The 21,088-nt window shown below is 42.3% G+C and overlaps 12 protein-coding genes across 12 annotated transcripts; 4 read left to right on the top strand and 8 right to left on the bottom strand.

Moving 5' to 3' along the window:
* The first annotated feature begins 67 nt into the window (after nt 1-67).
* Nucleotides 68-1,841, top strand: V1516DRAFT_679414 (uncharacterized protein). The gene has a single exon (XM_066922923.1). The coding sequence runs from the start codon at nt 113-115 to the stop codon at nt 1,814-1,816; it is 1,704 nt and encodes a 567-aa protein (XP_066775485.1). The 5' UTR covers nt 68-112; the 3' UTR covers nt 1,817-1,841.
* Nucleotides 1,787-4,250, bottom strand: V1516DRAFT_679413 (uncharacterized protein). The gene has a single exon (XM_066922922.1). It carries the CDS (start codon nt 4,066-4,068, stop codon nt 1,837-1,839), a length of 2,232 nt encoding a protein of 743 aa, XP_066775484.1. The 5' UTR covers nt 4,069-4,250; the 3' UTR covers nt 1,787-1,836.
* V1516DRAFT_503900 (restriction endonuclease type II-like protein) lies at nt 4,179-5,442 on the bottom strand. Its single transcript, XM_066919121.1, has 2 exons — nt 5,153-5,442; nt 4,179-5,104 (listed from the first exon to the last, which is right to left on the bottom strand). Exons 1-2 carry the CDS (start codon nt 5,369-5,371, stop codon nt 4,289-4,291), a joined length of 1,035 nt encoding a protein of 344 aa, XP_066775483.1. The 5' UTR covers nt 5,372-5,442; the 3' UTR covers nt 4,179-4,288.
* A 1,073-nt stretch (nt 5,443-6,515) lies between these two features.
* On the top strand, nt 6,516-9,167 carry V1516DRAFT_628461 (fork head domain-containing protein; the record flags this gene model as incomplete). Its single annotated transcript, XM_066919842.1, has 5 exons — nt 6,516-6,845; nt 6,879-8,224; nt 8,345-8,702; nt 8,739-8,854; nt 8,948-9,167. 5 exons carry the CDS (start codon nt 6,516-6,518, stop codon nt 9,165-9,167), a joined length of 2,370 nt encoding a protein of 789 aa, XP_066775482.1.
* Nucleotides 9,168-9,295: 128 nt separating this feature from the next.
* On the bottom strand, nt 9,296-9,938 carry V1516DRAFT_503880 (G10 protein). The gene has a single exon (XM_066919120.1). The coding sequence runs from the start codon at nt 9,865-9,867 to the stop codon at nt 9,424-9,426; it is 444 nt and encodes a 147-aa protein (XP_066775481.1). The 5' UTR covers nt 9,868-9,938; the 3' UTR covers nt 9,296-9,423.
* Nucleotides 9,939-10,051: 113 nt separating this feature from the next.
* On the top strand, nt 10,052-10,897 carry V1516DRAFT_679404 (thioredoxin-like protein). Its single transcript, XM_066922921.1, has 4 exons — nt 10,052-10,258; nt 10,309-10,398; nt 10,445-10,469; nt 10,524-10,897. Exons 1-4 carry the CDS (start codon nt 10,099-10,101, stop codon nt 10,801-10,803), a joined length of 555 nt encoding a protein of 184 aa, XP_066775480.1. The 5' UTR covers nt 10,052-10,098; the 3' UTR covers nt 10,804-10,897.
* On the bottom strand, nt 10,470-11,619 carry V1516DRAFT_679403 (uncharacterized protein). Its single transcript, XM_066922920.1, has 2 exons — nt 10,899-11,619; nt 10,470-10,846 (listed from the first exon to the last, which is right to left on the bottom strand). The coding sequence occupies exons 1-2, from the start codon at nt 11,577-11,579 to the stop codon at nt 10,814-10,816; spliced, it is 714 nt and encodes a 237-aa protein (XP_066775479.1). The 5' UTR covers nt 11,580-11,619; the 3' UTR covers nt 10,470-10,813.
* A 153-nt stretch (nt 11,620-11,772) lies between these two features.
* Nucleotides 11,773-12,445, bottom strand: V1516DRAFT_628480 (uncharacterized protein; the record flags this gene model as incomplete). The annotated part of the gene is made up of 3 exons (XM_066919843.1): nt 11,773-11,865; nt 11,919-12,092; nt 12,140-12,445. 3 exons carry the CDS (start codon nt 12,443-12,445, stop codon nt 11,773-11,775), a joined length of 573 nt encoding a protein of 190 aa, XP_066775478.1.
* Nucleotides 12,446-13,041: 596 nt separating this feature from the next.
* Nucleotides 13,042-13,769, top strand: V1516DRAFT_679400 (mediator complex, subunit Med10). Its single transcript, XM_066922919.1, has one exon. It carries the CDS (start codon nt 13,054-13,056, stop codon nt 13,492-13,494), a length of 441 nt encoding a protein of 146 aa, XP_066775477.1. The 5' UTR covers nt 13,042-13,053; the 3' UTR covers nt 13,495-13,769.
* On the bottom strand, nt 13,370-15,081 carry V1516DRAFT_679399 (tRNA-guanine(15) transglycosylase-like protein). The gene has a single exon (XM_066922918.1). The coding sequence runs from the start codon at nt 15,005-15,007 to the stop codon at nt 13,562-13,564; it is 1,446 nt and encodes a 481-aa protein (XP_066775476.1). The 5' UTR covers nt 15,008-15,081; the 3' UTR covers nt 13,370-13,561.
* A 2,315-nt stretch (nt 15,082-17,396) lies between these two features.
* Nucleotides 17,397-18,746, bottom strand: V1516DRAFT_679397 (uncharacterized protein). Its single transcript, XM_066922917.1, has one exon. It carries the CDS (start codon nt 18,598-18,600, stop codon nt 17,758-17,760), a length of 843 nt encoding a protein of 280 aa, XP_066775475.1. The 5' UTR covers nt 18,601-18,746; the 3' UTR covers nt 17,397-17,757.
* Nucleotides 18,747-19,647: 901 nt separating this feature from the next.
* Nucleotides 19,648-20,771, bottom strand: V1516DRAFT_708390 (uncharacterized protein; the record flags this gene model as incomplete). The annotated part of the gene is made up of 3 exons (XM_066924194.1): nt 19,648-20,109; nt 20,164-20,531; nt 20,600-20,771. The coding sequence occupies 3 exons, from the start codon at nt 20,769-20,771 to the stop codon at nt 19,648-19,650; spliced, it is 1,002 nt and encodes a 333-aa protein (XP_066775474.1).
* Between the last annotated feature and the right edge of the window lie 317 nt (nt 20,772-21,088).

The following is a 21,088-nucleotide window of genomic DNA, read 5'->3' as shown; positions in this document are numbered from 1 at the left end:
CAAGTGATGTATGGGATGTCTTGTAAGGGCACAGCGTAAATATTACCCAAATCACAGATCCACAGAACTTCTCTAAAGCACTACTTTTCCGATGTGATTGAAACTAGAAACGATGACAATTGACGCATTGCCCGACGAAACGCTTGCTTTAATCTTTGGATATTTGGATCCACAGCCGTTTCTATTTGTTTCGCAGGTTTGTTCACGCTGGCGCGCACTAACCCGGATCCCATATATTTTGGAATCTCATATCAGGACATGGCTTTGCTCGCGCCCGCACGAATGCGAATATCTTGACGCGATTTTAGATCAACAATCGGAGAAGAAACAAAAATGGATAGAGCATTTGTATGTTTTTCTATTGCGGCGCAAACTTATTGCGTTGAGCTTGGTCATGTCTGTCAGAGTGATGTATAATAGCATGTTTCGACAACATCCCCATTATGAGTGCTCGACTGTGTCGCCTGACGGACGATACTACGTTATTCTTTATCGCGACAAACGAGTTTATCCAGAACCTCTTCGGACAGTGCGAATTTATGATCTGTACTCAGATCCGCCGGCGCTGGTCGTCAGTCTGATTCTAACTATAGACACATTGCGAAGTGCCCGCCAAGTAGCGGTTTCGCGAGATGTGAGATCAATTGCAATAGAGTCCGATTTTGGATATATTCAAGTATACGATTTGATTCTACCTCTTCGATCTACTTCGGAAATGTCATTGATTTACGAATCACAGTTCCCATCGTCAGTTCATTCCATGGCCATTTCCTCCTCCTCCAACATGCTTGCGCTGGGATTCCATCGCTTAGGCGGTCTGACCATTATCAACCTCAAGACGAACCAGGAGCTGGACGTACCCCACTACCGACTTGACTTAAAAATGTCTTTGCAAGCGCACGATCAAGCTCTGTGCTTATCGGGCTGGAAAGAGACGATCGTCATGCGGAGTTTTTCAGATGATGACTGGACTGAACGGTCAAATATCTGGGAATACTATCGAAACCTTATTGAATCCATGGAATCCACATATGTGCAGCTAGAAAATGCTGTCGCATTGTATAATCGACCTTTTTTTGTCGGCATAAAGAAAATACAGTATCCATATTCAGATGATACCCCGCCAGGAAACAGCGACTTTATTGCTGTCGTCGACCTGAATGCTGGGATTGATCTTGGGTCAGATTCCGACTCAGATATCCAAGAGGACCTCTTGTACGAAGAATATCAGCTAAAACTGATTTGCATCAATGATCCTTCCGAACAGCCATCTGCCGAAACTTTCTCGGAGCCTACAGCATCTATCCGCGATGGATACGAGCTAGACGAAGATGTGCGGGCTTCAAAGATAATTTCATTCTTGCCGGAACCGACCTTACGCGAGCCTGAGTTAAGGCATCAATCGTTTACCATTTCCGATGACGACTCGCGATTGTTAACATTTCCTTACGGTATGCCGAAAGTATACTCGCTTTCTCATCGTCATTATCTGTCTTATATGGAGAACTACTCACCTGGTCGGACTGAAGACCCTTCTCTATCATCTTTCGATCAGTGCATGAACCTATTGCTTGGCATTGACCTGCACTCTCGACGGGCCGAAATGTCCTGTCGTGAATTTGAGATTCAGTCAATACGGTTACTAGACGCCTGGTTTATAGGCAACTCATCTATAGTATGTGAATATGAGAATCGGCTGGAGATTTATATTCTCACTACACACCCAGAGCTATGCAAATTCAAGCAAGTTGAGATTGACCCAGTCGGTGACGTTATACCTTCTACAACGCTGTATGTCCCTGATTTTATATTTTAATTTATATTTTTAATCTTGACTTAAACTTCTCGTCTTTTTCCTCTAACAGAATTGCTTACTTTGTCCTTTCTCTGCCCATTTAATTTGCTATTTTTTTGAATTGTAAATTGTCTGTGCGCATCCGTTTTGCTGCTGTGCTTAGTTCTGCTTTTTTTGTCGTCGCCAACCTCATCAACAGTCCTCTTTCGCTTTCTCAAATTTTGTCCAGGAGTGGCTTCACTTCCAACAGAGGCTTTACTATCATCTGAAGACTGACTAACCTTCTGATCTAATTGTCTTGCCTGTCGAGCATTACGTCGCTTCATAACTTCCACGTTTTCGATCGCAAATTCAACTACTAAACGTCGCTTTCTCATATCACCTTCTTCGCTAGTTAGAGTAGAGCTGCTTTCACTCTTATCTTCGCCCACACCGTTATTCTGAATCGAATCAAGTTCGCCTTGTAAACTTTTGATATCTCTAACGCCGACTTCACGCGCATTTAGCCACCGCAGTCCCATCAGTGCGTTCCTATGACTCGAATACTCGATAAAACCATATCCTCTTGACCTTCCTGATCCAGCTTGCTTGTCTTCCATGACAATTTTTACTTGTTTGACAACTCCGAATTTATTTGCCTTCTTTGTCCCTCCGTTTGCAATTCTCTGCTCATCAAAGGCCCTTGACCGCGCTAGCTCTTCTTTCGAAAGTCCGGGGCGTATTTCCGACTTAACCTCTTGCGCAAATCCAACAACTGCCTTTCGAGCAAATAATTTGAGTTGAGCGGCTGTCATGCTTCTGGGGATATTACGAACTGCCAATCGGGTGAGTGATAAATGCAGACTGGGATTTGACTGTAGAAGCTTTCGTCGCGCAATTAAACTTTGCGACCTGATCTCAAGATCTTTCGTTGACAAGGCTTGGCCAAGCGTCGAATCACCGCTGATTCGGCCCTCGTTCAGTAAGTACAAATGCCGCTTATCCTTGCCAAGCAAAGCATCTGATGCGGTGAGTTTTCCTTGAACTGCTTGTCGTTTCTCATAAGATGCTGCAGTAAGCTTGTCTGCCCGGTCTCGATCGACTGCAGCAGAGAGCGACAAAACTCGCGAATCCAACACATATCTCTGGTCAATCGATAAATCATCCGCAAGTAGCACCGACGACGGATCAATGACTTTTGGAGACCCAGAAAGACAGGCTGCGTAATCTTCTGGCCTAACAAAACATACAAATCCGGTTCCCCGTGGCATTTGAGTGTCTTTGTCAATAACTGGAAGTGCGTATTTAACTGGACCAAACGCTTCAAAATGAGACTTCAATGACTCCGCAGTTGTCATGTAAGATAAATTGCGAATAAATACTGTTTTTGGAGTATTTTTATCTTCTCTTTCTTCATATTTGCGAGATTCATTCTGATCCTCAAGTTTGAATCCATCTATATCATTATCATGGTCACGGTGATTATCATTGACGTTTTCATCATCCTCCTCGCCTTGACTCAATTCAGGTTCACTAACTTCATCATCAGAATCAAATTTGACCTTCATATCATCTTCATCATCTTCATCTTCTTCTTCCGTTTCTTCTTCTTCACTCTCATCACTAAATTCCTGCTTAATCTCAGTCCCTTGCTTTACATGTTCCTGCCAAACACTTTTCTCCACCGCAAAATCAACAGCCATAGGTCTGCCACTCAGTATTTTACCATTGACAGCTTTGATTGCAGTTGAAGCCGATGAATGTTTTTTCATAGTCACAAATGCGAATCCTGACATTCGTCCTCCATCTCGTCGTGGAATCAAGCATTCCAGAACCTTCCCATATGGCGAGAATAACTTTTCCAACTGCTTCGGATCGCGAACAGCCCAGCTCAAATTCCGTATGATAATTCTTGATCGCCTTTTTTTTATCAGAGTCGCAGTTTTCTTTTTCTCATCTCCCTTCTTGGATTGACCGGCAGGTTCAGCATCAATTTTCAACTTTCTCACTCGCCGCTTCGCAAAATCTACAGTCAAAGTCTTTCCTTCGAGCTTGGCCTTTATTGTCTGTTCAAGAGCTTTCTGAGCATCTTCAGCGAGAGCAAATGTCACAAAACCAAACCCTCTCGACAAATTCGTTTCCCGGTCGGTGACTACAACTCCATGCTTGACCGGACAGAACTGGGAGAAAAAATCAGAAAGTGATTCTGAGGTTACCGACTCAGGAATCGACCGCACAAACAGCGTCGTCATGTCTGTATCCGAGGTCAGCTGTGTGTCTTCTTCTGTCGTCATCTCTACTGCTCTTAAAAAACAATAATTTAGTAGTGAGATTTCAGAATTTCAAAATTAAATGTTGATCTTAAATTTTTTTTTCAAACTGGGAGTTGTGTTTGAGCTGGGACGATAGCTACACACGCGCGCAGGTGGAGGTTGGCAAGATGGTTGGGAGATACTAACTTCACTGCAGACCTCATTTATTATACATTAGTGGTTAATTACTACTATAAAATCGTTATCGCTCAGATCTTATTCTGTTCAATTCTGCCATTGCGTTCGAAAAAGTATGACGATTGGGGGTGTGTTCTGCTGTAACTGAACTGGGACGATCTTCAGTAAGTGGGTTATGGACTGTGGTTGTCGGAGAAAGTGCGGCCGCATCCTTGTTGGGAAGAACTATAGACATGTCGGAACGAGGCACCACAATTGGCTTATCATTTTTGAATTTCTTTTCCAGATTATTGCGGTAAGCTTGATAGGGATTCGACCGTTTGGCCAAGAACGGTTCACGAATAGTGGTCTGAAAATTCCGAATCTTCACATCTCCCCATCCTTGTAAATCACCAAATGATTTACCTCCATCGGCCACAGCTTTCGAAATCGTGCCAAAATTGGCCATCAAAGTTCGGGCGTCTGAAGAGTTTACTCCCCGAACGGAAGTCAGGCACGCCTTAAACTGTGATTCAAAATCATCTCTTTGTCGAGCCTGAATGACTGTTGTAGGAGCAGACTTGAGTCTAGTAAAAAGAGAAATATACATTGCAGCTTCTTCGTCTGAAAAGGCGGAAATGACAGTCAAGTTATTGACGACAGCTGTCTTCGTGACGAACCTGAGAGTCTCGTCCTGATTGTCGACATCTGGCCTGATTAGAAGAATGCGATGGGAAGTGGGTTTCAGCTTGCTGATTCGTTTGGAAATGTATTCCGGTCTGATTTTATGGTAACGGAACGAGAGGAATAGAATAGCGATCGAAGGCGAAGGAGCGTAGTCAGCATCAATTTGGCCGTATTCCCATGGAACTTTGATGTGCTGCAGAAGTGGATTGCTTTTCTATAGGCTAGTTAGTAACAGGGACAAAATTTGTAGGTAGTGGCGTACTTGATTAGCATTGACCAGAAGAGTAGAAGTATCCGAAGGCTGGACGAGACGGTGTGGAATGGGTTGGGCTGGTCTACTAGTGGAAGTCTGATTTGGAGCGGCAGGCCGAGGTCGAACTAGATTTGGACGCGGTTGTTGCGGACGAGGACGAGGACGAAGTTCGTCACTGGTAGAACTAGTAGCGCTGACATTACTGCTTCGATTATTGTCCCGGTCCATATTAGTCAAATCCAGAGAAGTAGGTTAGGTCATGCAAGGATAAAATGAGATAGATCATGCTTGTCTTTACTGTTTGACTTGGTGAACTCGACTCCAGATCTTGTCTTGTCTACTGGGAGTGCATGTGAAGGGATTAGTACCTCTACAACAAATTAAGGGGAGGAAACTAAAGAGGCTCGGGATCCTTTGAAGGGCGCCAGATAGGAGTGTTTTGTGTACAGAGAGAGAAGCAGATTAAGTTAGTGCGGATCAAAAGTCGATTATAGTCAAACTTGCTGCTTGCAGATAAAATGGAGCTCTGTACACTCTAATTGAAGAATAAATTTTATAAGATAGCTGATTATGAGGATTGGTCTAGAGTTATGTGTATGTTGACCAAGCTATAAAGGGACGATATTGGGAAAGCTAGAACTGCAGAACGCTCGTTATGGGATTCTACGTGCAATACAGGTTAGACAAGTTCTACACAGGATCTGGTATACTGAACACAGAATTCTAAGTCCAAATTTACTATACCGATAAAGAGCGAAAGAGGCAAGGCACGCGTTCCAGAGCAGATCAAGATCTTCGTCGATCTGCTTCATCTCAGTCTTTGTAAACGTCAATCTCCATCTCGAGATCAGCCTAGTGATAGGGTTGAGGGTCTCCCGTTGCTGGCCCGTTGCCGCCTAGTGACTAAATTTCACTGAGAGGCAGAATTTGGTAGCCCTCAAGTTTGCGTTGAAGGGCAGCGTATGGAATGTATGGAGGCGTTCCTAGCGCCCTTTGCGGCTGTTTACAATTGCCTGTTTGGGCCAGTACAGTATGTTAGTTCCCAGTTAGTCCAGTGTGGGAACTAATAACCCCTTGGAAATGGCCTCAAGGACTTTCGTTCGCGCTTTCTGGGAGATCTTTGCGTAGCGGCGCAGCGTGGTACATCTGACTTTCTCTACCCGGTCGATCGCACCAGACTTTCCTTTCGTCTCTTTTTTCTCCGGTTTCTACCACTCGCACTCGTTTAGTCGTCCTTTTTCCTGCAAGGATCAGTAGAAAAGATCGCGTCGTGTTTGTCAATAGTCGAAGTACGCGTCGAACGCAGTTCTTCCTTTGTCTATCTTTCGTCTATAGTTCTGGCTGTCGCGTCTATAACGTCTGCATGATTATAATGTCGGACGCGAATCAGAACCCCTCCCAACCAAGTCTTCACCAGCAACAACAGCAGCAGCTGCAGAGCGAGAGCTTGAACCTGATTCAAGACCAGAACCTGAATAGGCAGCAGCTTTATCAATCTAACGCTCTTTCGCGCTCTCCTTCGAAAATGCATCGTCGCGTCAACTCAAGTTCCGTTGCTCCATCTTCGCAAAATATCATGCGCTCTCTGGCCTCTGTCCATCTTCCGCCGCCTCCGCTCGGAAGTATTTCCGTCAATGTGGCCCAGAACCAGCTTCACCATCAGGCCCAGTCCCAGACTCAACCTCATCTGCATATTCAGCAGGTTCAACAGCAGCATCCTCCAGTTTTTCACGAGCAAGCTCATCAACCTTCTCTATCTCTCTCGACCTCGCCTGTCAAACGCTCATTACCTCCCCCTCAAAATGGCCATATTTCCTCCGCTGCAGCTCACCACATATTTTCCAGTCCTTCTCTCGCTTCTCTTTCGGCTGCTTCTCTTTCGGCTGCCGCAGCTGCCACTACTAGCTCCGTTGCATTGGCAGTTTCAAACGAAAACTTGGTGCTTCCGGATGAATCTATTTCATCCTCAGATATTCCGCTTCCACATCTCATGCCTCCAATATACGACGATGGAGATAAGCCTCCATTTTCTTATGCAACCCTAATAGGAATGGCTATTCTTCGTGCACCTAATCGACGACTTACGCTATCGCAAATCTACAGATGGATAAACGATACTTTTGCCTATTACCGTTCTTGTGATTCCGGCTGGCAAAACTCAATCCGCCACAATCTCTCACTCAACAAAGCCTTTTCGAAGCAAGAACGGCCGAAGGACGATCCTGGAAAGGGGAACTATTGGACTGTCGAGCCCGGCTCGCAGTATCTGTTTATGAAGGGTCGACCTCGCAAAACAAACAATAATTCTGCCGATCGTTCTGCTTCTCGCGCAAGCTCGGCTGCTCTCCGTTCTGCTTCCGAGTCCGAAACTCCTACCATGTCGCGGTCCAAGTCAACTTCCGCTACAAAAGACAGTCTTCTACGTTCCGCTAATTCCAACCGTAACCGTTCGTTGAAACGCTCAGTATCAGAATTGAGTCAGACTGGATTTACTCAGTCCTCTCAAGTTAGTCGTTTGCATCGTTCAAATACTGACGTTTTGTTTTCCTCTCCTGATGCTCCTGATGTCAAACGTCTTCGGGAAGACCATTACGCAACTTCACCATTAGTATGGGGATCGTCAGCTATGCAAGATAGTTCGCAAGAGGCTTTTGTTACTCCCTTGCGACCTGCTTCAACTGTCGATTCATCGTCCATTTCTTCATCAGCTGTCGCGCCGGGTCTTTCTTTTACTTCTTCGTCGTCACCTATGTCCGTTGTTCCTGCTACTCCTGGCAATGATAACCGGTCTTCTATTCTTGCTGGTTTGGGGATGTCTTCGAACCAGAAAGTAGACGGATCTCGTAAGCGTACCGTCACATTTGATCCAGACTCAAAATATGACGGATCTCATAACATAGAATCTTCTGGATCTGGAAATAATGCGCAAGCAGCTCGGCGAGTAAGGTCATTTCCGCTTTCTGTTGATGACGCTAGTGGTATGGCAATGGACTCGTTTGATACTGACGATGACGAGGAAAACGTACATAATTTTGTTGATCATGCTAGCGTTTTTGCAGCTGGAACGAACAATACCGGCGAGTCGCAGGACTTAGTTACTTCCAATTCCCCAGGAACCTCGCTCAGGAATCATCGAGCTCATGTCCGCTTGCTCACATCACCAGTAGTTGAGACTAGTTTTGCAGGGAATGGAGTTTCCAGCTCTGCCACTGTTTCCGTTCCTGCTACAAGTGGGACCTCGATGGCTTCAGCTTTTACTTCACGAGATGATTTGGCTATCCACTTTGGGTCTCCAGCGTCCTCTCATTTGTTTGCCTCTTTTGCTACTTCGTTTCCATTTAATTCTCCATTACAAGTGTCGCCATCGAAAGGAGCGGGTTTCGATTCGACACATTTTAGTTTGTCTCCTCTTCGGCCGCAAGGGTCACCATTGCGTGTTCAACAGGGACCCCAAGCAGGTTCACCATTACATCGGCGGGTTCATTCCGCTACGTATATGACGCCGCAACGAAAACTTTTAGAGCAGTCTACGTATCGAGTTGATCAATCTGGGTCACCTGTCATTGCTGCACATGCTTTTGCACAGCAGCAGCAGCAAATCAACTCTGGTTCTGGTGCATTATTATTTTCAGACGATGATGAAGATCTGATCAGTCTTGGGTATGGATCCCCAGATAAGCGAGCTAGGGCAGAAGTATATTATGATGATTCGTTTTTCTATCTTCTTGGCCGCTCAGGCTCAACTCCATATAACAATCATACGACGAACAGATTATCTACTGACGCCGATGCGGAAGACGATAGTGCTTCGCGTACAACGAAGCGAGACTTGTCCTCTAGTCTTCGAGCTGCCAGTACCGCGACCAATCAGCGTCAAGGAGGAGAATCGGCAGTCGTGTTTGGGGTCGACATTGATCAGGTTGTGCGTCGAGCAGTTGAAATAAATCGAGAGAAGCGACAGCAGGAAACGACTGACGGGTCAGGTGAAGGCTCGCAATCGATGTTTCGGACGATGACATTTTGAATTCTGTATTATTTTGATTGATTGTATCCGCTCATTATTATTGTTTTGCATTCTTCTCACCCGTTTATATATTTGGAGGGAGTTTTGACTTTGACGAAATTTTTTCTTCTACCTTATTTTGACTGATTTTGATTGACTTGATTTTGATGGCTAATGTTTATTAGAGAAATGTGTATATTAAATACTGTATATTAGTTCCGATTCGGTTGTATTTTATTATATTGAACTCATGAATCAAGCTGTAGTAGAAGAATAGTTAATCGGAGCTAGCGCATCCATGGCATCCACAAGTTATACACTCCACAACTTTTTCCTTTGGGAGCTTGTTCTTTGGTACTCTGCAGACGCAGGTCGCATTGAAGTTGTTTTCTTTTGCTTGTATACATCTCAAACAGCACAGTTTTTCGTATCCTTGCTTCTTCCATTTTGCAATCAAGTTTCCATCTGCATAGCCTTGTTTGAGAAGCCAATCGTATAGCTCTTTAGAAATACCCTCTCGCTCGTAGTATAATTCGTAGATATATCTCGATCTTTGATGAGTTATCTGGAACACCGGCCATAACGATTCATTTTTCCGTTTGCCTTCATGGGCTGTGGTTTCAATGTCTTTGAGTCGGTTAGAAAATTCAAGAAGAGTATCTTCAATTTCTTGAAATCCCTCCGGCGGTTTCTTGGTTCGAGATGTCCTTATTTTGGGCATATTTTTGTTGAATTATTCTTTATTGTTATTATGAATAATCTAAATATTTAATTGTTAACAGAAAATCTGCTAGATCAATAAAGTGTGGAATGCCAAATCGCTGGGAGCTGAGCGTCATCACGTGAAACCTTCTCCACAGCAACAGGAGAAGCATATTCAATTACATTTAGTAAGCTTGAAACTAGTTCAAACAAATAAAATTTTGGATGAAACACGTAGTCGAATTTCAGTATGGCCAGACTTGTTTCTTTTGGAGCCCGGATGTCGCGTTCAACGCGTCGTTTGATCATTCTCCTCGCGTTAGTATCGACTCTGATGTTTTATCTTCACCAATCGAAGAAGTCCGACTTGGAATATGAACCTGATTACGAGGTTCCTGATTTCGCTGCAAGTAAGAAATTTAGTAGCGAAGGTTTGGGATATTATTCTGACAAATAGTAGTTCACGGCAAGCAGGTTTCTGAGCTTTCTGATTCTTCTGACTCGTTTGAATCGTTCTCGGAAATCCGTTCGATGTTGCTGAAGTCACCAGGTGAGTTTCAAGAGAACGAAATTATCCTTTACTAAGCCCTCTATAGTCGTTATCTTTTCAAAATCGTATTGGTAAGTTTTGTCTTGTTAAATATTACATTGTTTTGAATCTAAAGCTCGCTGCAGTCCCCATTCAAAGTTCGTCAAGACTCTTCTATCAGATCGTTACAAGATGGATCCCCCTCCATTGATCAAGGAGCTCGACCATGATTCTCATGGTCAGGCACTGCAAGACGCTTTGGAAACGATTACCGGACGTCGAACCGTGCCTAATGTATTTGTTGGAGGCAAATCGCTAGGAGGCGGTGATGAAATGCGCCTGCTTCATGGGCAAAATAACCTTGAGACCGCGTTTCAGACCGGTGCCGGTAAAAGATTCACCATTACAAAAGTGACGGATCACTGAGTTCACATTACTAGTTGGACGTTTCATAGAACCACCAGTTGACCTTTTATGTTTTTGTTAGAGAATTGATTGTCACAACGAAATAATAAGCTTACACTGGCTGTAATCTCTTTGCCAACACTCTCCATCTCATGCCACCAGCGTTGAGGTATATACAATCCATCACCTGGTTGCAATTCTATTTCTGCATACAACTGCTCATCTTTCGCAATCTTGAAATTACCATAGTTGTACTCACTGCTGCCTTGTGGCTTCCAAGCTCCTTCTCCAGTTGGTTTCCATAGCCTGACCTGTTTTCTGCCAGTTATCATGACATACAGATTGTCGTTCAAATCAAAATGTCGGGCTGTAAATGTACGTCGACCAATCCAAGCATTCGTAGTAAATATATTTCTCCGATCTGGTAATATCCCGGGTATTGGCTCCAGATCTTTGACCAGTTCAGGAACAATAGAAAACAAGGGCGTCTGGCTCAAATACAGATCTCCAAACTGACCATCCTCGTTTTCGGAGATCATTCTCAGAAACATGTTAAAGGGAATTCTGGTTCGAATAAACCCGTTTTCGAGCTCTGGATTGTACCTCCCCATCTCGACATCTACTAAATTCGAGGTATCGAACTTGGTTAGCAGATATTCGGTGTTGAAGTCTATGCCTTTTCTCCATCGATGAATGGCAGGAAGATAATTAAACTGTTGCTTGAAAACACAAGGAAGTTGTTTATCTACAAATCTGGAACAAAATTCAGCCCGGCAGATACCCGATAATTCCAGCATTGATAACTGCTCTAGTTCTTACAATATAATTCCATATTCTTGTCCTTAGATCAATAAAATTGAGCCACAAATACAAAATTTCAATCAGCCCTAACCGGCTCTAAAGTTGCTCCAAAAACATTTTATCCTCATTTATGGATGATATAAATAGCGAATCTATTACCCATAATTTACACAAAATTAATAAATCGTTTCATCCGCGTCTGTTCGCATCGCTCACAAACAAGCGCTCCATCATCTCGAAGGATGAATCCATCATCGCCAAACGGTGTGGAGCATTCCTATACTATTCTATTAACTCTGACAACTTCAAATCTTGCAAAATGTAAAGCCTTTTACCTCGCATGAAAAACATTGTGAACACCAGTCGCGATCAAGCACCCTTATAATAAATTCGCCTTCAGGTATCGCTTCGCGACATTTCCAACATTTCGTGAAGAATCTTTCGGTAAAGCATTTATGACACCATGCCTGATTATCGCGGGCATGGTAACTTTCCTTCAACGATATAATCTAGTAAGTGTAAGAATTTGCTATATTCGCCTTTGAGCTATACGCACCGTACTACAACCTGCACAGAAAAAATGTTCGACATGATAGGAATTTCCCATGGCAGTAACGACTTGACCTTCAATCGGCGTATTGCAGTAACTGCACTTAGGCGAAAATAATTCATGAAAATCCAAATGACAATAAAGTTTTCCATTATTGGGGTAAAATTCGCAATATTCTAGTGAGGCTAAACAATGACAACATTTAAAGCATTGCGGATGATACTTGTGTCCAACGGCTGCAACAATTGTTGAACAATCCAATAGATTCTTGCATCCAAAGCATATGTTTCGGGATTCTTTCGGTATATTCATTGTACTTTTCATTTTTGGTTCTTTGAATTTCTTATGTCTGTTAAATATGTGAAAATTATTCTTCGAAGTCTGGTGAGTGTGGCTCTGTCCAGCAGCAGCTCTTGAATTCACTCTCGATCCACTTAGATTCTTCAGCAGTTTTGATTTTGACTCTGAGCTTGATTCCGCAATTGACTTGGAAGATTCAGACGGTGCTGAATCTGAGAGCGAAAATTGCGATAAAGACCAATCCTCTAATTCGGATAAATACCGCTCTACCATATTAATACTTTGTTCGATGGCCGATAACGAGGGGACTTACTTAAGTCTTCCTGAGACATATATGAGCTTCTGTCTGCCATTTGATACAGCTATACACAAATCTGCTAGTATACCAATAACATGACAGTACTATAAAGATCTGCGGATCTACAAATCTGTAGATCTTCTAATTTAGATCTACATGTCTCCTTTTTTTTCAGGTCAGTGATAACGACATCGAATTTGTTTACTTTCCGAGCCTCCTCGTTGGGACTTCGTAACCACGGCAACCGCTCAGGTTCCCTTCAAAGTGAATTTAGTGCTTATTTTTGTTCTAGATAGTATTTTAATAGAATGACAAATCAAATATGTCTGAAGTAAATCAAATAGCACCAACACCAGAAATACAGGAACTTGAAGACAGATTACGACATGTTATTGAAACTTTGCTCGAACTTGGAATCGGAATCCATGACTACGAATCTATTTCCTCCAGTCGAGACGCTGTAATTGCAAGAGTTAATCTTCTCACCGCTCAGCTCTCAACAATGGATCAAGCAACTCAGAGTACATTGTCGGAACTGCTTGTACCACGGGAAATTATCCAGTATATCGAAGATGGCAGGAATCCTAACGTTTATACTCGAGAATTTGTTGAATTACTGGTAAAACAAAATCAATTTGTGAATGGAAAAATGCATGCTATGACCGATTTCAGAGATATTCTGGCTAAACAAATCACGATAGAGTATCCAGAATTAGGAAATGATATTGACTTGGTCATCAAAAATACCACTCCGTCTACTTAGTTTTTTCCATTAAACACACACTGTACATAGAACGTTCAAAAGACTAATCATATTACTATTTACATTATTAGTCTTGATAGCTCGTATAAGGCTTTTCGTTCAGCTTTTCAGGTGTAGGTCCTATTAGCTTGACCTGATATCCCCTGGTTCGAGGTCCATTTTCAATTCCAATCTCGCTAACAGCAATCTCATAATTATCTTTGAATCTCTTTGCCGCTATCGCAAACATATTTTCCTTTATCGATTTTTGGATAGCAGCCATGAATTCATTCGCAACATAGATGTTATGAATTTGCAATAATGTCCACGCTAACATTTCACGCGCGTTAAGCAGATGATTTACGAATGCACGATGATGTCGCGTGCATGTATGACACTTGCACCCCTCTTTAATAGGAGAAAGATCAGTAGCATATTTTTCCTTGTCCCATAAATTGATTCCAACTTTCTTGTCTTGCTCATCAAAATTATTTAAATCGAACCGAAACCCAAGTCCAGCATCCGTAGCCACAGTGATCCAATCACCAGTAATGAAATCGTAGCCTCGCTCGACTGCTGAAACTACATCATGGGGACCAGATAGAAACTCCATATCAATTCGAACTGAATTCTTATCGACAAATCTAGGCAACGCATCAAAATCCACCAAATCTGAGAGCGTCAGCTCTGGATTGTTATCGACTTTATTGACCTCACGGGTAACCTTAGAATTGACCTCCGGCTTGGTCTCCAAAAAAGGTGATCGGAGATCCATCACGGTGAATCCTGAAGCCTTCACGCCACTTTGTTGAGAAACCTCATTTGTAATCGAATCCAGCCCCATGATGGTCTCTAAATAAGGAGTCTGCTGCGAAATCGAAACACCAGGAATAAGTGGAACTATTACTGGATTCGACTCTCCAATCTTTTTAAGCACTGCTCCGCTCCACTTTTCATTCCTAGATACTAACTTTTTCGATCTGTTGCCTCCAACTTTCCGAATGCCCTTACTTGCTACTCCTTGCCCTTCCGAATTGGAGGACACAAGCAAAGGTAAATCAGCCGGCGCAACAATCACAGTAGACGAATCACGCAATCTTGGCAGGATCTCTAAATATTCTTTAATAGACATCTGCATATAGCCATATCCGGTTACCACCGCCAGACTATCTTCTTTGTTCGGTTGCGACGACGGAACCAAGTTGGATCTTCTAGGACATAGAAATATCGGAACGTCATAATCATCACTAGGAAGAAGAGACATAAACTCTCGCACAGTCGCGTTTGATTTTGCGAGTGATGAACTCTTCAGATTTCTGGTCATGAAATCCTCCAAACCTATAAACAGGGCAGAGACTTTGACATGCTTCGTGAGCAGGTCTGGAGTGATGTGCGGAACTGTGCCACGTGAAGTAGGAATCAAAACATTAGGCGTTGTAATACATTTGGTATCCGAATTAACAAAATACTGCCCAATTCGCCCAACCGATGAAGATGAAATTACTTGAAATACGTTTTTTGAGCTTGTAGGCATGTCGGCCACTTAATAGTTTGTATTTATTTATTTTATCCAGAAATATTTGAACTAACCAGATTATGAATTTTGTGTGGGACCTGAAAAAATATACTTCATCCAAGCCCTCACGCTGACAGACAATGTAAGACAGTAAGCTTACTGTCGATTTTCAGATATAAACGGAGGAACGTTTACTATTAAAATGTTAAAGGGCCAGCTTGGAAATATTGACTTCATGATAATGTTTGACTGCTTATCTTTTTCAGCTGTTTAACTTTCTATTGATAAATTTACACTTTATCTTAAGCAATATGATACTATTTTGCCCTTTGCCAATGCCCCATACCATCAATTATTTGGCGGCAAGTTAAGAATAGAGGCATTATTATTGCAACTTTACTGGCCAATGGTATTCTCAGCGCCATTCTGCTGTACATGCAGAGCAAAAGCCCTCAAATTTAGCATTGTATTTTGATAATTCCAATATGGAAATGATTCCATTTTTTAGAAGAATTGTAAAAGAGTGCTAATGAGTCGTGCTATAAAGTTTGAACAGAGTCTGAGAAGATCAAGGCAAGATTCGGTAGATCGATTCTAGAGGTCTTCGTATTAAATGGAAAAACTCATATTTTAACATATTTAATACAAAATAATTTATAATTGGTGCAAAAGTTTATGTTATTGTTAATTATGATATATCCAGAGGACTTCAGTATACAAAGATGTGTCATTTTACAGATATTGAAACTGCAATGATTCTCCTGATGGCACTTAATTTGAACATTCTAAGATTCTAAGGACTACTCTAAAGATTCCAATGAAGATATTATATTACGTTGTAAAACTTAAACGCCTAATATGAAATCTAAAAATGCTAACGGATGCGGATTGCAGTAGAAGATGCAAAAATATACGACTAGAAACGCTAGTGAAAAGGAGCCGGGTTCTCTACTGTTTTAGAAACCTTTTCTGAAACGGAGGATCGAGTCGAACCAATGCAGACGGGAAATAGCCAGAATACACTGGACAGCAGCGCTGTAGCTGTGGCCGCTAAACCAAGACTAATAGCTGCTTTGCCTAATTCGGCCGAGGTGTTGAGACTGTCGTTTGTTAAAGCCTTTGACTCCACCAGAAGAACAGCTGTAGCAAAAGCAATGGAGGTTATAGCACAGACCGAGCTGATCACCGTGAAGAGCTATGCGCGGCAAAAACCTCGCTGAGAGTCGAAAGAAATTAGACCAGCACCAAATTAGAAGACGAAAAAAAATTGGTTCTGGCGCAGAAAATGAATGCCACAGCGTAGGAAAATCTTGACGCTTTCGAGCACCGTGTCGATGCTAGAAGGACAGTTTTCAATTTTACCCATACGAATGGCATCTTCGAGAACTGTGATGGGATTGAAGTAGAAAATACAGTGAAACTTATAGCTGTTGATGATGCAATGAGAATATCCGGAAGTGCTCCTCACTTGCGCTGTCGTATTCGACTCGACCGCCCTGGAAATATGTCTAGAGGTCGAATTCGTAAAAGCAGGGAGTGTAGAGACTTCGTCTTTGGTAACAGGTTTACCGTCGATTGTAACTGAGAGATCAGATATGTCTGTCTATTCAGGGCACGAATAACTTTCCCCGATAGACTATTTGAAAGTGGAAGAGATGAGGACGAAGATCGAAAGAACAAAGATAGAGACGGTGAATAAGAAGGGGAATGTGATGATGAAGCAATTTCGTTCGGCGGCCATTATATTAGTATTGAGACTGCTTTTGATAGTTTTAGAAGAAGTCTAGTAAGCTCGGTCAAAGGAAGAGTAGTAAGGTGTGGCGCTCAAATCTTGGTTTAGATTTCCTGCTGTTTATGGAGCAGCTTGCCCAGAATCAAGTTGCCTTGAATCACATGCACCGCCGCCTACGGCAGTGCACAGCCAAGCAAAGTTCTCTGGTGTGCCCGCACGGTCCGTAGTGGCTCAGCTACCGAGCCGCAATCGCAGTACTATCCGGTCCTCCCTATCTGTGATAACCAAACAATTCATCTTTGCGACCATACTTTTTGTACCATTGCAAATATCATCAATTTTCACATATGATCGAATGCTATAAAAAATACTCTATATAGAGAAGCAAATACGATTGTTCTGGTAAGAAAGGAAATGAAAAGGACTTTCCAGAAGATTGAATTATTTAGAGGATAAGGGTGAATAGAGTTGCTGAAGGCGAAGAAATAATATGAAACCTGGAAAGGGACGATGACAGGGAAAGAGATAAATCCAGATCTGAGTTAGTAGTTGAACACTAATTAATATTTATTGGCCCCAAAATGGAGCATCTTAATATAACAATGTTGTTCCGGAAGGTAAGAACATAGATACAGTGTTACAGCTCTTCAAAATATTCACGTTCTTAAAGCTTAGGATTGGGATAGATATTGTATTACATGCCAGAAGAATCTTCTAGTTTGATCTCATAGACGTGCCAAACTTCTACCACTTTAATGCTCTATCATAGTATATTGAATTTTCAGAGTATTTCAGTTGTTTCATTTTACTGTAAGCAAATGCTCCTTTCTGAACAAGAACTATTTCAGCAGTAGAGCTAAATAATGCATTGAGGATATGGACAGTTAATCATATGAGAGTTATACGAACGTCGAGTGCGGCTTAATTAGTGCAATGTATTCATGCTGATCCTAAAGTTTGAGAAATGATAAAGCATTGTTAACTGAAATGTTATTAACACAGTTTAGCGAATTCAGAGAAAAGACAAAAATGTAAATCACTGCTTGATGAGCTTTTCGACTTCATTGAGATGTGATATCTTGCTTATTGCACCGTTGATAAACCTTTCTGGTAGCATCGTCGACAACCACAGCTGAGTAGCTCCCTCACCTCTCCAAATGACTTTTGGAGGATTCTTCTTCAATACATCTCCTACAACTTCCTTCGCATATTGTGCAGGATCGGCTCCCTTGGACGAAAGATCTGCATAGTGAAGCGTTGGGTTTAGCACTGATTTGGCAGGAGCGTAGATGGATTTTTCCGGGAGTATGCTCTCGGACACTCCAGGCTTTTCGAGAAACTTGGATGCAATCAGCGCAGTTTTGAGTTCAATCACATTAATATTGAATGGAGCTAATTCATAGCGAAGGCCACTAGTTATCGAAGCCAGAGCAGCTTTTGACGAGCCATAGGCCGTTTGCCAGGGAACTCCAACCACGCTAAGAACTGAAGTTTGGTTGACAATAGTCGGACTGCTTTCCGACATCAGCAATAAAGGTAAAAATACCTGAATCATTCGTACGGCGGACCAGACATTTAGATCATAAAGTTCTTTAGCTTTAGCGATATCCAAGTCGCTAGTAGTCTGGTTATACCCAGCGCCAGCGTTGTTTACGAGAATATCTAACTTCTTGATCTTGGAAGCAGCATCCTGGATTGATTCTTCTGACAGTACATCTAAAACCATTGTTTCTATTCCGAGAGCAGCAAGATTTGTCATTTTATTGATGTTTCGAGCAGTCGCAATGACTTTAAGTCCGGCATTATGGAATGCCACTGCCAATGCAGCGCCGATTCCTCCCTCAGAGCATCCAGTAATCAGAACTGTTCGTTTAGACATTTCAAGGAGGGAGGAGAAGTTGATGATGATTCCAGTTATGTTTAAGAATTGTAGTTTGGTTTTAGAATCATTAGGAGTCTGGTAATTGGGCTTTATTTATATGTAAGAAAGCTGACCATATGTGCCAGACGTAATGTCAGCACAAGTATCGTCATTCATAATCGATCAGTGGGGTCTGTCAACATATCTGTTGGAACACTATCAGCCGTGCGAAGTTGCGCCCTAAGCCTTTCATGACATTTACCCTTATCAGACTGTTATTGTGATAGATATCCTCGGCAGAGATCACGTGGTAATCATCAATGGTATCATCTCTAGTGTTAAGGTCCATGAACACCAAGTAGATCAGGGTAATCGATTAAATGTCTCAAATTAGTCACTTAGATGATTTGAAACGAAATCTACTACTTGAGTAGTGTGATAGATGGGCCAAAATTTCTTGCCTCATAGTAGTACACAGGAAAAAACGCACTATGTGAAGTGCTACAGAGATTTTGTAAATTGTTTTACGTATCGAGTTTTGCTTGTCAGAGGAAGAGAGGCTGGAAAAGTATGAAATGCGAGAGGTTAGAAAGCGTAAGACTTCTGGGGAAATGACAGAGGTGCCATAAACTAGGAGAAGAGAATAATGCAAATACGGCGTGGCAGCTGAGCCACCGCAGACTATACGGCGCAGCGAGTACTTCTGGTACAGATGGTGGGCGGTGCAGGAAATTCAGGGGAATCTTTTTCCGGTCGTGCGCTTGGGATGTTCATTGGCAGGCAGTGCAAAAAGGATTGTGAAGATACTGAAACTACGCCCTAGCTGCTTGTTTGAATAATATAACAGACTCGAAATCTTTTGCTTAGCAGGCTTTTTTCCTTCAGGTCATCAAAGTCTCATTTCTCAGAATTAATCAATTGCATAGAATAGTCATTTGTGATTGTGTTAACAAGTTTTATATCAGCACTACCACCACTACCCCTACTATCAACAAGTCTTAAAATTTAAAGTGCAAAATTGCAAACGCTATTTCAAGAAAAGTTTACAATATTATCTACGACATTCTATAAGCTTTTTTCAATACTAAATGCCTCTGCAAGACACTCATCCACCATTCGCTTAGACTCCTCTGTCACAGGCGGTAGAGGTGTTCGTGTAACACCACCAAGCTTAGGCTGAATGTACTGGTTTAATGCATATTTTGTTCCGCTTATTCCGACCTTTACAATGATCCAGTCGGCTTCGGTGACAATACTTTGAAGTTCAGTCACTTTGGCATAGCCTTCAGCAGTTGGATTCTTGAAAAACTCTGTAGCTGCCTTGAACAGCGCGACAATCAGCTTAGGAAAGACATTACCTGTGCCAGTAATACAACCATTTTGCTTTGCAGCCATAGCTGAGAACAAGTAATCACTGAATCCCGGCAATACAAGATATTGCTGCTTAAAGGGATGACGTGCAATGTATGACTCGGAAGCAGTATACTGTGCAACTCGATGACCCTTTCCAATACCGGCACATGTCAACTATACGATTCACAATATTAGTATATTTTTCTAGAATAGAACCTATATTTTTACCTTAACTCCAAAATTATTCGGATGTTCTGAGAGTTCAATGAGAAGATCTGAATTCAGATCAATTCCGGCTGCAGCTGCTGGGAAGTTATAAATCATAACAGGCACTGGAGAAGCTTCAAATATCTGAAAGAAAAAGTCTTTAATAGCATTGGAATCCTTTCCAATGGCAAAGGCAAAATATCCTGGCGGAATAACAATAACAGCATCCGCACCCGCCTTAGCAACTAGCTTTGTAAGCGCAATAGTTTCGCGTGCTGAACCAAGACCAGTTCCAACCAAAAGAGGAACATCATTCAAGTCATTATCATCTAAAGCTTCGCGTGCAGCTTCAACCATGATAATACGTTCTTCATTGGATAGATGTCCAGCTTTGATCAACGTTAGATTAGGAATGAAAATATTAAGAATGAAAAAATTCAACAGTTCAAAACAATACCTTCACCGTTTGTACCGTGCAACACCAGGCCTATTCCAGCCTTGGCCAATCGTACAATTTGAGTCTTGAAGGCTTCAAGGTCGACATCACCAGTTACTTCATTAAATGGTGTGATAAGTGGGCAATAAACGCCAGGAGAAAAAGTTCGCCGAGTGCCGCCAGACAATGTCATAATTCTCTGATGATTTTAGTTACACAGAGGAATAAAAAAGGTGATTTCGGAGCATATAAATAATAGCAAATATAATTCCTGGAGTTAATTGGTTTGTTTGGATGATTCCGTCGGTCGAGAGGGTGATATTCTTGAGGGGCGGCTGTCGACGGGAGGCGGCAAACGGGAGGCGGCAAACGGGAGGCGGCAACGGGAGGCAGGATGACGGCTCTTTCCTAAATCTTCTTGTTAAATCAGACGGATAGTATCATATGTTTCAGGATTTGCATAAAACTTCTTTTCTATATCCCGCACTTAGGAATGTTCTCTAATTCAAG

This window comes from Lipomyces oligophaga, assembly GCF_038497815.1.
Source record: "Lipomyces oligophaga strain CBS 7107 unplaced genomic scaffold V1516scaffold_7, whole genome shotgun sequence".
Classification (NCBI taxonomy): domain Eukaryota; kingdom Fungi; phylum Ascomycota; class Lipomycetes; order Lipomycetales; family Lipomycetaceae; genus Lipomyces; species [Lipomyces] oligophaga.
Note: the sequence above shows the minus strand (reverse complement) of the source record. Positions and strands in the feature narration are given on the sequence as shown.